Raw genomic sequence first — 14,257 nt, 5'->3', positions numbered from 1 at the left:
GTTACAGTTTCCCTCAGCTCAGAGAGAGGTCTTCAGGTTGCTCCTTTTTGAATTCAAGTATCTGAGTCGCATGTTTGATAGTAAATAAAATTTATTTTCATACAGAGACATCACAGATTCCTCATTCTGAAGAAATAAAAAGCCAGCAGCTCTCAGTCCATGATGCTGCCACCACTCGTCGCCACTCAGCAGCCCATCAGCAATTCATACGACCGCCGACACTGAGGGAGGCAGCTTCATAAACACCACTGCTTCCGGGGGACAGGTGTGTGCGTGTGCCTGTGTGTGTGTGTGTGTGTGTGTGTCTGGGGAGTCTGGTGTGTGTGTTTGAGGGGCTGTTGGTTTCATTTGCGTTGAACTTGTGTGAAGGAGGAGGGCAGCTGGATGGGCTGGACGGTCTGAAGAGGCTGAACGGGTTTCTTCCTGGAGTCTGGAGACACCCTCTGCACGGCCGAGGGCAGCAGCTGGTTCCTCTTTATGATCTGCAGAGCCAGCTGAGTGTTTCCTGAGGGGGGGAACGAACGACAGGAGGAGGGTTACACTCATTGAGAGACTAACAAGACAATCAGGGAACTGAAAGCTCCTGGTGATGGAGCTCTAAGAAAATTCTCTGAATCAAGATGCTCTTTAAGATTACAAATTATTACAAGTCATTCCCAAAGCATCTTAGCCCTTATGCAAGACTTAGGATGAAAATCTGTTAGGAGTAGTGGGGAAGGCTTTAAGAGGCTGGACAGTTTCTCCAGAAGAGGAAGAAACAACAAAACATCTTCAAGTAGAGAATGACAGTGAGTGACAAACATTGCACAGGTTGGATCAAGCAATGGTCATGTTTTGCTCACATCTCCAAACTAAAACAAACTGAAAGTAATCACAGCGTTAGGATGTTTAATAACCAGAAAGATGCACTCAGCACCTGTAGCTGATGAATCTCACAGGTATTTAATCAACAATGTGTTTAAGGTCTCGTACACACGTAGCCAGGCATCTTCAAAAACAAATATCCCCCCTCATTTGTTTTAAAAAATATTAATCTACACACAAAGGCAAATCAGAAACCATGAAACCAGAGTTTTCCAAAGCTTTACTTCCACACCTGTTTTTAGTGACTTAAAACTGCAGTTTCATGTGGACGACAGGCGCACATGTACAAAAAAAAGTGGTTTCCCAAATCTCCGGCTACATGTGGCCTTGGCCTTAAACAGGGAGCCAGAGGAGGTTTAGCAGCTCAAAATGACTCAAGCAATGACATGAAAAGAAAGTTCATTTTTATCATGAGACAGCTCTGCAGTCAGTGAGCACAAAACACGCACCATCTTTTTTATATTTTTTGATTGGTCATTGATCAATCTCACTGAAAATGTGTCTGCGTCACTCCTCAACTGAGACTCTTCACTAAGGTGCTCGATCTAAGTGAGGTTCCCTGAAGGAACTGTCAAAACATCTGAATTTGGGATTTGGGGTTGTAGTCTTCAGACACAAAAAGCCAAACTATTCCATGAAACCAACCACTGAGGGTTCAGTGTAAAAACATTTTTTGTCCAATTAAAAAAAGTCCAATCATAAAAAAAATGTGACTGATTTTAAAAACTGGTCAGATTCAAGAGGAAGCTAAACCCTGGTCGCCCCAGTGCTTGGGATGGGCGCCCTTTAATAGAGGTTGTGGTCCTGGTCCGAGCGATTTTTGCTGCATCCCTCCATATATTCCCTGTCTCTCTTCAGCTGTTTAATCCAATAAAAGGAGAAAATGTCTAAAAATACAACTACAAAGAAGAATATAAGCAAAACCAAACAGCTTCTCTGCAGTAAAACATGACATTGACGGATGTGTTTTGACAAATCTCTGATGTCCTTTGTAGACTGATCTCATACATGTTAATAACTGATTAATGATCAACAATGAATGGGTAGATTTCTCTTTTTTGTGCATGTGTAACAATCAAAACATCCATCCCTGTAGCAACATGAAACAGATCAATAACTGATTTTGGTGTATCTAACACTTTTCTCACCCTGAAAGACTCTTGGGGCATTTAAACAAAGGTGAACTGAGGAGTTTCGTTGTTCTGTCGCTGACACATTTCATCTCTAAGAAACCAAGAGAGGTCTTCTGTGTTTCTTCTAATGAGAGTTTAATCTCACTGACCTGTAAATGAGCATCATGTGGTGAAAGATTAAGACAAAGCTGTGTCATTCAGCATGTCAGAAGGTCTGACAGCTTCAATCGGTTTTACACAGTCCCCATGCAGCTGTACAGTGTGTGTGTGTGTGTGTGTGTGTGTGTGTGTGTGTGTGTGTGTGTGTGTGTGTGTGTGTGTGCCAGAGAAAGAGCGTGTACTGACCGTTCTGTAGCTCTAAGTAGACTCCCAGCAGGATGGCTTCAGGTGGAATCTCCTTTGTGTTCACCATTGATGCAGCCTGAAGAAAGAGACAAACGTCAGAAGAGTCTCTTTGTTGTTTTCCACTGAAGTAAAAACTTTAGACGACAGAACCCAAAACTGAAGAAGCACTCCTGCTGTTTGGCATTAGCTGCAGTCTACTTTCATGGAAAGCCATCATCCTTTACAGCCCAAATACACCAGATGTGTCTCTGGTCCGGCTCCGCTCTGTCACACCACTGATTAAGATAGGTTTCCATTCAAGTCAATGTGTCAACTTAACACTGGATCTGCTCCGTTGTGGTCCAGCTGCATCCCTTCCCTGGCATGATGCACACAACTACACAACCATCCCGTCAATTAAGAAAAAAAGCTTAATAGGAGGGACAGGAGATTGAGCTCAGAAACTACTTAAAAACAGCCAGTGACTTTCAAAATAAGACAAACCAGATCATATTTCGCTTGACTCCAACAACAAACACACTCAGTGAGCGCAGCCAGGCTAGGAGTCAGCAGGTTTGAGGTTTTACAGCCCAACATAAACAAGTGGAGGATCATCAAAGGAGTGGGAAGTGCAGTCAACACCCAACGTAGCGGAGCCGGACTGGAGATGCATCTGGTGTATTTGAGCTATAAGACACCTGACCCCTGCTCCTCCCTGGTTTCTCTGTGTCTAGATTTGTTCTGCAAAGTGTCATCATTGTCTAGTTTAGCTGTGGTCGTGGTGATGTAGCCGCTCACCTGATGCAGACACTTCCGGGCCTTTTCGTACTCGCTCCTCAGACAGTAGGCGCTGCCCAGGTTGAACAGCATCATGGCTCGAGCCGACGTCACACTGCTGGGGTAACAAAGAGGGGTCTGCTTCCCCGCTGCAAACAAGACAGATTTTAGGGTGCTGATTGCAGTGGAGTATCAAAACAACTCACCTTTTATTAGTATCACGATGTTACAGAAAAAAAACTCCTGATACATAAAACATTTTCTCTTTAATGTCAGTCTTCTTTATAATGAAAGCTGTTTGGAACCAGTTCCAGATGAAAACTGGTTAAAACTACATTTAGCTTTAATAACATTTGTCTTTACACCTAACACGTCCTTTATTGATCCTGTCCACTCTGTCCTACTTGCCTTGCAAAACAATCAAGTCCAGGTGATAAACATCGCAGACAGGAGGCAGAAACAGTCCAAAGTGTTTTGCAAAATAATGCCGACAGCGTAGCATTTGAACATCTTAGGCAGTGAGATTTTGAGCAGCAACAGGATGACTACGTGTTTGACGCTGAAGTCGCAGGTGTTTCAGTTTAAAGAGTGACCCTGTAATCTGAATTACAAGGGCTGGATGAAACATGAAAAAGTCCCCACGATGCACCCCGGTTTATCTATTAGTACAACAACAAAATGTACTCATCAAAGACCTCTTGAATGAAAACCTCAGGGCAGTCAAACAAGAGTCTTCAACAGCTGCTGTACAGCATGGAAAGACTCATGCAGAGCCATGTCACCAGTTCACAGGGTCACACTTGAGACCAAAACACACTGGTCAGAGAGATGTTCACCATCTCAGTGGATGAGTGATTGTACCCTAGTCCTGTCCTGATCAATAAGCAGAATTTATGGCCCTGGTATCAAAACCTCATCATTTTATATCCTATAATCGATCTAGTCCTGTGTCCTCCTTTGAGTTTTGTTTAGGTGTTTGTTCAGCACATGCTGAAATCAAGAAGTATTCACTTGGATACATGAAAAAACATTCAGACTTTAACACGTTTTATGTTTGCTGACTTTTAGAGCTCTGCTGGGTTTATAAATCTGTAGCTGTGAACATGGACTCTTGTAGATATTAAAACAGTGTGTAAACATCTTATAGCTGAGGTACAAACTGGTCGTGAAGAGAGAGCTGGACTCACGGGACTCGACGGGCTCGTCTCCTTTGTCTGACCCTGCAGAGAAAAACACGCCATCATCAATAAATCAGCACCTACAGCCTGTTTCAGTTGATTGATCTGTTTCAGTCTACAGACCTTGATCCTGTTCGCTGGTCAGGACTCCCATCGACACGTCGCTCACGTTCTCAGGGTTCAGGTGAGCTATGGCGTCAGAGATCCTATCCATTGAGATGAGTGCTTCAGCGGCATACAGATGACCCAGGAACCTGTGACGGAGCAGACAGGTGAGTGATGATGATGATCAGAGGGAATTGTGGGAACAGGACAGGTGAGCAGCAGCTGTTCTTACTTCAGCGATCCAGAAACCTTCGTCTGATGGAGCAGCTTCTCTGCGTGGTTCAGAGCCATCAGGTTGTCCCCCAGAGCTAACGCCACGTAGGCACTGCAGGCCAGTATGGAGCACCTGCAAGCCAGGCAGTGACATCATTGATGACTTCATAGGCAGTTAACTGGTGTTAAATTATTAGAGTGAGGAGGCGGTCCTTACCTGAGGTTTTCTACTTCCTGTTTCCTGAGAGGAGACGATGGCGCCGCAGACAGATACTTGTCAGCCTCCTGACCTTTCCCGCTGCAACACACACACACACACAAGCTTAGACTTCAATGATACAGTTTTTCCTCCACTGTAAGATTGGTACTGCACTCGCAAACACGTCACAGGCATTAGCGGTGTTTTTATTTGTGTCTGTGCTCATATTTGTGTGTGTTTGAGACCTGCAGGCGTCGCTGTTCTCGCTGCCGCTCTCGGTGCTCCCTGATTGGCTGGAGCTCTTGGAGCCGTTCTCTGACTTGCCGTCCTGCGTCTGATGCTCTGGAAGCAGCAGTAGAGCGTTCCTCAGACAGATCGCTGCAAACTCCATACTGGCTACTGGGATGGCTGCTGATTGACCCTCACTGTAGAAATACAACACACACACACACACACACACACACACACACACACACACACACACACACACACACACACACACACACACACACACACACACACACACACACACACACACACACACACACACACACACACACACACACACACACACACACACACACACACACACACACACACACACACACACACACACACACACACATCAGAACACACAGCCAGATAAAAACGAGCATGCATGTGAACAATTGTAAAATATGCATTTATTAGAACATAAATCATTGAAATTAGAAATGTCCTGATCAGCATTTTTGGACCCTGATACAGATTCTGATTTTGTAGCATTGAATATCTGCAAATACCGTGTCCCAATCTGATTCTTGGGTTTGCAGAGATGAACTTTGCAAAAGAGGAAAACTAGTGAAGCTGCAGCTGGTTTTGTGTTTTAACAAAGATGAATAGTAAAAAATAATGCTTAAAGTATATCTTAAGCTCTTTTATTCCATTTAACTCGGTCCAATCCTGCCCCTACCAAGACCACCGATGTAAATATTAGACACTAATGCAACTATGTCATGTTTTCTCTCCTGTTATTGAAATGCTTATTTCACCACAAACCAGATTACAACTTTATCAGACCTGAAATTTCAAATGTGAAAGTAAAGAAATCAACCCAGTGTGCTGTGAGGCTCGGCAGAAACACGGGAAAAACATCTGTTGTAAAACTAATCATGTTAAAACCACCTTGCGTGTTGTCATGGTCTGTGCTGTGCAGCTCCAGAGAGACAGAATGGGAAAGCAAGCGTCTGAACACCAGGACATGCCTTAGATAATGTTTAAGGATGTTTTAGTCGTATTGAACATCCCATGAAAAGATGGTAGTGCATAAAGTATTCACGTGTGACTGTTGGATTGTTTTCACTTTCTAGTTTGATTTATTTCCACACTGCTGACACTGAAGCCACAGAGTTGCTAATGCTAAGCTAACTTCTGTCCCATGTTTGTTTTCACCTTTTGAACCATTTGTCTCTGGAAAGATACCGTAGGATGCTGTAAAGCAGATTTTTACTGCTGTAATCTGTCTGGTGGTGCACATGTGTTCTGTAATAAAGCTTAGTGTGGCTATTGTTCCACGTCACTGAACCTTTTTTTTAATTTTATCGACAACTTTATGAGGTTGGGTGAACTCAACGCACTTGGTTATAGTGATTCTGCAGTGTACAGGTGCTCAATGGCGGCTAAAATGAATGATCAGATGAGATAATCTGCTAGAATTCTGATCACTGATCAATTAAGAAATGCCAAAACCAACCCACATCTGATACCAGGGATCAGGACATCCCTAAATGAAACCATTCAGTAACATCAGGGAGACTGTGTCAGTATTGTAGACCTAGCTCAAATTCATGCACCAAGATTAGCTGACGGACTCGCAGCGTTGTTTGGTAGTTAATAACTTTAAAAAGGAACCATATCTTTCTCAAAATAAACGAAAATATTTAACTAACTTTAACAAAGCAAAAATAACTGTGTGAGGTAATGCTGCCATCTGCTGGACAGTGAAGGTACATGTCTGAATCAGCTGTTTGTTTTTTAACTGTTCAGGGCTTCAGGATGGACCCAGTGAGGTTGATACTAACCTGTAGATGGTGTTCTGGGTTGTCTGAGAGGCCAGGACGATCTTACGGTGATAACCCTGACCCACGATGGACTGAACAATTCCTTTTTTACACGGTAAACCTTTACTCTCCTGCTCCGAGCCCTGAAACACACAGAGAGGAGACAGGAGGAAAGGTCAAGAGGGTCATTCATGTAGAAATCTGAATAGAAAATAAACTTCAACAGATGACTTAAAAACAGCAGGTAGCTGACTGTAGTAATGGAATAAACACTAACATTAATTTTCTTTCATGAAAACCTAAAGACACTGGTTAACAAAGAAACTCTTTCAACCAAAGTACTAGTCAGTGTTACCATAAGGAGGAAAGTACAAAACAACTTCTGCGTTCTTTGATCCAGTACAGGATCCTGTTAAATTAGTGTATCACAGAATCATCCTAACTAATCATGTTTAGTTTTGATGATAATCCAATAAGGTCAACATGTTTTTTTATATGAGAGGTGTTTTAATAAGAAGGTGAAATCAGACGAGTTCAGTCGTACCCCTTTGTTTGCAGATATGCAGCACTCTGCCAGCCGCAGCCACAGCCGGGGATTGGAGTGATAAACCTGCACCGCCTCCATTAAACACTCGAACGCCGCCAGAGGCCGTCCGATGTGCAGTAGCTGAATACCACAGTTATACAGCAGCTCATAGCGCTTGTTAGCTAGCAGGGCACACATGGGAATGCCCGCGAACTTCTTCGCTGTTAGGAGAAGAAGAAGAAAGCAGTGAACATGAGTAACAACACACTTTCCTAAATAACTCTACAAGTGCTCTTGTAGATGATCTGCTCCTGTGACACTGCAGACAGAGGTGGCTGTGACCTACATTGCCCGTTGCCTCCGTCGCCCAGCTGTGCACAGGTGTGGTCGTTCTCTTGCAGTGCCTTCTTGAAGTAGAAAATTCCCAGATTATGTTTCCCCATTGCAAAGTGAATGCAGCCCAGATTGTTCCAGAACATACATCGAACACATTCACCTGGAGCAGAAACAGACATTATCAAACATGTGATGGCTGGTTACGTAACTCAGACAGCAACAGTCTGATTCAGGTCGTCAGGTGTTCTCACCTGTCTTTATGGGTCCAGGATGCTCTGCTATGTTAGAGCTGTTCAGAAGCTTCACAGCTTTCCGGTAGTTTCCTCTCAGATACTCAAAGTTACTCTTAAGAAAGAGCGAGGGAGCCGACTGAAGAGGAGAGGAAACAAAAACAGCTCAGAGAAAGATGAGACCAACCCTGGCTCTACTGCTCCACCAGGTGTGAGGGTTAGGTAATACTTATTACAGTTATCTGTTTATCCTAAACCATGTAAACATTTGACTGATGCCTCATCTTAAACATGTGCTGACAGAGACACAGCTATACTCGTTAAAATATTCACACCATGTGATGTGCGATGTTGGAAAGCTAACAGAGATACTTACGTTTCCCGCTGTGTTCATGACTGACTTGATCTCCCTCTTACAGGATTTAGAGGATTTCATCTGGATATACGCCCTGACTTTGTACTGCAGAGGAAACAACAGTCAGTCACAGAGCAACAGAGAAACAAACACAGAAACTCAGCAGGTTACAAACTCACCTGATGCATCTTTGATTTGGCTGCCTCGATCATAGCTGTGAACTCTGCCTTCTGATTGGCTCCATCTTTGTTGGAGTTATTCTAGAAACACATCCAGATCTCAGTTACGCTGTACACATCTTTATGATGAAAATGAAAGCAGCTAGAGTGAAATGTAGTGTGGCGTCGTACCTCTCCTTTGCCGTTCTTGTTGCTGCCCTGCACAGACAGTTTTTCGAGCACTGCGAGCAGGTGCAGAGCTTTTTCCGGCTGAAAGGTGAGCAGGTACAGATCCACCAGCAGGAAGCAGACAGCCTGAGCAAATTTCTCTGTAGGAAATATAAAACAATGGTTGCATGTTAAAACTCAGGGCTAACACACTAACATAGATCAAATCAACACATAATCACCATCTAGAGACCAAAGTCACAACAACTTGTAACAAAAAATGAGCAACACAGAAGAAAAAACAGTTTGACACAAGAAAGCTAGAGAAACGTTAAAGTCTGCCAAACATGAGGACCTGGAAAATAAATCAAGAATCAAAATACTTCAATATTGTTGCTCTTGTGTATGTGGATTGAAGCTGTGTTAGTTATGAAAGGTAAGATCTTTTTGTCCAAACCTGGTGGCTCCTTGTCCTCTCCAGACACATCTTTCTTATTTCTCTTTATACAAAGATCTTATGCAATCTTTTGTGTGGCAAATAAAAAAAAGGTAAAAAGGGAGTGGGTATGCTCTCTTTGGAAATAGTTTTCTCATTTATGGCAGGGAATTAGGTATAGGTATAAGATGTGTTTTAACAACAAATATTAAACACACGGTACAATTTCAGTTGCCGCCTACAAAAACAATTCTTTCTAGCGCACATTGATTTTTTTTTTCCTCCTGCTGTCTCCATTGTTCTGAATCATAAAGCAACACAAGGCTGGGAAATAGCTTTGACTCTTGCCTCCTACACAGAGGCAGAAAGTGTCTGGTGTTTATATTTTTAGGTTGGACAATTCAAGCAGAAATTTGTTGTTTTATTAAATCAACGTTAATAACCCTGGAACAGGAAGTGATAAGCAGCATAGAGAGCTCAGATTTAAAATCAACCTGCAGGTTTTACCTACAGTAAATTTATGACTATATGATTAGGCACTGTTAGTTTCTGTGCTGCAGTGAACACAAACCCAGAGGAAGGGGGAACAGTCTGGTTTTATCTTACTTTAATGTACTGATATGAAATCACAAAGTTGAATAATTCATTTGGTTTGCTTTCAGTCCATCACAGGCCTTAACAATAACATAAAGGTCAACCTGATCCCTTTAATGGGACTCTGTCTATTACAGTAATCTGCCTAGGGATGGGTACCTTTCACATTTGAAACGATTCGGTACCTGGCAATCGGTACCGGTACTTAACGGTACCAATTTTCGGTACTTTTTTGTGTTTATGTAGTAAAAAATGTCGATTTGCTTAATAATAAAGTATACATATTTTTTTCAATTTGACATATTTTTTCTTCAATATATAACCTTGCAATGCTGTGTTTCCAGTGTGGAAAATCACCTACTCTTCCACTCCCTCACAGTCACAAGGATGCATTAAGGTACCTAAACATGGTACCTTTTGATTTTACATGAATTCATTAAATTTAGCTCATGATGAGTTTCCCTCCTACATTAGTAAAACATTTCTGATTATGATTAATAGTGCATTTCATTTGTACTCAAAACTGGGAAGTCTGGAGTGGGAATGACGTCATCTCCGAGTTAAAGCATTCAGTTGCCAAGACAGAAAAACTCACAATAACAGCGATATTTCTGTATATAAACATTAAATAATACTATGTATACGGCTTATTTATTGCGACAAACACTAGTCAGAAATTCTAAAATAAACATAATACAACAGGGGCTTAATTACTGTTTACCCCTGAAGTCAGAATTTCCTACTAGGAACTCAGGTGTGGATGCTCCGACTTCTCACTCGAATATTCTGACCTTGGGGGCGTTCTAGTCAGGCGTTCCCACTTGGAACTCAGAAATTGCGACTTCTGAGTACAAAGAGAACGCACCACCCACGCCCCCTATGCTGCATGTCATTCTCTACTCTTTCTCCTATTGTCAAAGTACCGTCCTTTAAATAAAGGTATTGAAAAGCTAGATGATCTGAAATGGATAAACTTCCTCTTGAAATGATAATCTGATGACACTGAGAGCTCTTTGACGTACCAAATGGTTCCAGGAACTGGTAGAGTCTCTCTCCTATGGAGATGGCCTCAGAGTACTGTCTCATGTGGTAGTAGATAATGGCCTGGTTGTAGTAGAGCAAACTGTTCTCCACATCGTCCAGCCCGTCCACATCCTCTGCTGATGTGTGAACCTGAGTGGTAAAATAAAAAGAGTTTATGTCTTCTTCATAGAGAGGCAGACATTAACGATAGAAGAACAAGCTCTGCAGCAGGTACCTGGTTCTTCATGGCCAGCAGAGTCTGCTTCAAAGTTCCTGTGGTGGTCTGACCGCTCTTATAGAACTCGACCACGGCTCTGTTCAGGGCGATCTTGTAGTCCTCTTTGTTCAGCTCCTGAAGGGCATCGAGCTGTTTCAAAGACTCGTCGTATTTCCCCGCCTAAGAGAACAAAGAGGAGTAATAGTCACCAAAACAAATGATGGAAATGTGAGAAGTTTTTAAAACAGACAAACAGACTGATTTCACAAGTTAAGACAGAGAAAAATTTACCGAGAATGCTTCATAAGCACTGGCTGCTACTTCTTTCTCCTGATCCGTCATGCCTGGAGATGAGGAGTTGTCGTGCTTCGTCTCATTTTGTTCTGGTCAAAACGAATGAGAAAGAAACAACAGAGAAACAACTGTAACATCTGCTGCACTCTTTTTATTCTCTGAAACACGAGGCCTCACAGAGAGAGTGGCTGATGGATTTGGAGGATGTCGTTACAGATGGCCCAAGAGGTTAACCTGATATGGAGTGCACCAAACCAAGACAGACTGGGACAAGTGTGTGACAAGTAGGATATTGGGCCAGGAACTATTTATTATTTAGGATGCTGCCTGCTGCTTTTTGGCCCAAATGTGCAGTGGCTGGCAGAGCAAATGATCTGGATCAGCCTGAGCTATCTTCGTCAGGAGAAATGTGCTGCAGCTTAATCAATGCAAAGTGAAAAAAACACCCACAAGACACAAACTGCAATGGAAATGCACTGAAATGAAAAACAGTGCTGTGAATAGCCACAGAACCTGCGTTAATACAAAAATCAAGGCAAATATTCGAAAATGTAAAGTCAAAAACACACAAGCAGAAAACAACAAAAATAAAACGCTATGTTTCAAGACCTTTGAAAAGAACTGCTGTGGGACTGTAGTAGGGCTGCACGATTATCGCAATCGCAATGTCAGCACATGCAATTCAAATTTTTCTCCATGATAACCAAGCAAGTCTGTAGACTCATCATGACAACTTTTTTTATTAAATCGCAAGCATAATCGCAATCGCAATATTGTCCACCTAATCGCAAATTGCACCTTTTCCCCAAATCGTGCAGCACTAGACTGTAGGCACGCTGAGTAGGAGCAGAGCCCAGTCCAGCCTTAGCTGATGTCTGCCTAACAAGCTGTATAACTGCATCTGGTATAAGGGCTCTACTAAGACCAGGACGATGAGTCAAGCAGCTGTTTGTTCTGGTTCCTGGGTTGCTCGCATTCTCACTGCAAACTAAATACACCAGGGTTCCACTGGAAGCAGGCTGAGACCTCCTCCTCTTTGCATTTCAGTTTATTTGTTTTGATCACATCAAAGTGTGAATGCACTGTAATAACCCTTTGTTTGAGATGTCTCCAAAAGATCCAGGTGTAAAAACACCGCAAGAAATAATCTTTTTGTAAAGTGTCTTTAGACAACGTTCACTATGAATTGGTGCTATATCACTTAAAGGGTAAGTTCAGTTTATACAGCTTTTACATTGTTTAAAGAATGAAGACTTTGTTTACGTTTGCCCCTCAAAGAAAGGAGGAAGTGGAGTCAGCTCTACAGAGAGTACTGCGCATGCAGAGAGAGGCAATCGTAAACAAAGTCTTCGTCAGTTCAGAGGTCAGTACAGCCACACAGCGCTGTCTGGAGTGACACAGACTGCAGCAGAGGACTAACCTGGAGCGGACCATGATGGAATATTGGTGAAAAACACGAGTTTTTGGACGATTAATGCAGTTTTAGGAGCGACGCTGTCTATGCCCCGATGGATCCCATTATACGGACGTCCGCTGCACGATTTTGGATCTAAATATCTCCCAAAGCACTGCTTGGATCAGGAAAGCCTTCTGGGTGAGTATTTCGTTGTACTTCATTCTATAAACAATGTAAAAGCTGTATAAACCGAACTTATCCTTTAAGATTGTCTGACTGATTGAGACAGACTGACAATAGGTGTGAGTTAAAAGGTTATTTTGCTTTCCTCATGGCTCAGAATCCAGAAAATCTGTGCAGCCCTGGATGAAATGAGCAGGACTCTCTCCAAAGCCGAGAAATGCACTGACACAAATATGTATCACAGCCTCAACTGACTATCTCTGAACAAAAGAAACATTTCTGCATGAGCATTCATATTTTCCAGTAAATGGTCAATATTCCACAAATGCTGTCAGGCTATGTAAACTCATGGGAACAGCTGTAGCTTGTATGTGGACGCCCTGCAGATGCCAGCGCGCTTCAGGCTCTGAATCCTGGCTCCTGATTGGCTGTTTAGTTGAACCACTACCTGACACGCTGCCACGAAGTGGACACAATCTGACAGATTAGTTTCTCTTTCAGATAACTGGTAATTATCATCCCCATGCACAATTAAAAAGTATTTGACTTCCCCTTCATTAAAAATAGAATCCATGCCATGATCCAAGACACTTATTCATAAAACCGTCTCGTTTAGACACAGTCAACGGAAGATGCAGATACAGCTGGAAGTGAGGCTGAGGGTAGCATGTTTGTGTTCCTACTGGACTATAAACAAAGCACAGACATCATTGCTGCTCGTTTTCCGATACGATCAGATAGTTTTTGTTATCCCACAGTGGGTGCGTCAGTCCTGAATGAAGTCTGGTCTGAGCGTGTCCTCACAAGACATGTACCAGGCTAGGCTAACGGCTTCAGGGACAGAGCACTGAGGAGGTCAGCTCAGCCACAGAGCAAAGCATAAGCTAACAATCCTCAGAGTGGTGCAGTACCGATGCCCAGTGAGGTAATGAAACAGGTATACATTTTACAGTTTACAGAACAAAGTGATTCTGTTGAAGAGTTAAAGCTAGCCCAGAATGATCACCGCTAACTACCGAGCTAGCGTTAGCCCACACACTTACCTGTGTTTTCAGCCATTTCCACAGCCTTTCTGACCAAACCGAGCTATGCTGAGTTTGAGTTTAATATTTCAGACGCAGATAAACTGCCAGAGACCAGGTTAAATATGATACAGCGTGATGAATCTTCAGTGTTTCAAACATCAGATGTGATGCTAGCTGGGGTCTGCTCCGCTCTCAAACAGATTCTTCTTCGCTGTTTGTAAAGAGTGCGAAACCAAGGCGCTGCAGACAATACACCGCCCCCCACAGGTCACTGCTAAGCATGCTGAACTGAGCAGAGAAGGAGCAGCTGCAGGCTGATCAGTTAGAGCCTTAATTCTACTGTCTATATTCAGACGCCATTGTTCTTTATTTCTTTAAATGACTTTCTACATATTAAATCTTGCTTTGCTTGTCAATTTTATGTTTATGTGAAATTACGACTTACAGCTGCAAGATCTGCGAACATTGTTTGGTTTTACCAGGC

General features: G+C 42.7%; 1 protein-coding gene across 1 annotated transcript; it reads right to left on the bottom strand.

The window, feature by feature from the left end:
• Positions 1-73: 73 nt before the first annotated feature.
• On the bottom strand, positions 74-14,008 carry cnot10 (CCR4-NOT transcription complex, subunit 10). The gene is made up of 19 exons (XM_074684402.1): positions 13,792-14,008; positions 11,167-11,258; positions 10,894-11,055; positions 10,658-10,808; positions 8,630-8,766; positions 8,459-8,539; positions 8,301-8,384; positions 7,946-8,063; positions 7,705-7,854; positions 7,377-7,579; positions 6,854-6,975; positions 5,039-5,218; positions 4,812-4,892; positions 4,614-4,727; positions 4,400-4,530; positions 4,286-4,318; positions 3,120-3,247; positions 2,343-2,418; positions 74-505 (listed from the first exon to the last, which is right to left on the bottom strand). The coding sequence occupies exons 1-19, from the start codon at positions 13,805-13,807 to the stop codon at positions 345-347; spliced, it is 2,220 nt and encodes a 739-aa protein (XP_074540503.1). The 5' UTR covers positions 13,808-14,008; the 3' UTR covers positions 74-344.
• Positions 14,009-14,257: the final 249 nt, after the last annotated feature.

The sequence above is a fragment of the Halichoeres trimaculatus genome, unplaced genomic scaffold (assembly GCF_033239565.1).
Source record: "Halichoeres trimaculatus isolate MK-OKI-2021-1 unplaced genomic scaffold, fHalTri1.1 fHalTri1_scaffold_12, whole genome shotgun sequence".
Taxonomy (NCBI): domain Eukaryota; kingdom Metazoa; phylum Chordata; class Actinopteri; order Labriformes; family Labridae; genus Halichoeres; species Halichoeres trimaculatus.
Note: the sequence above shows the minus strand (reverse complement) of the source record. Positions and strands in the feature narration are given on the sequence as shown.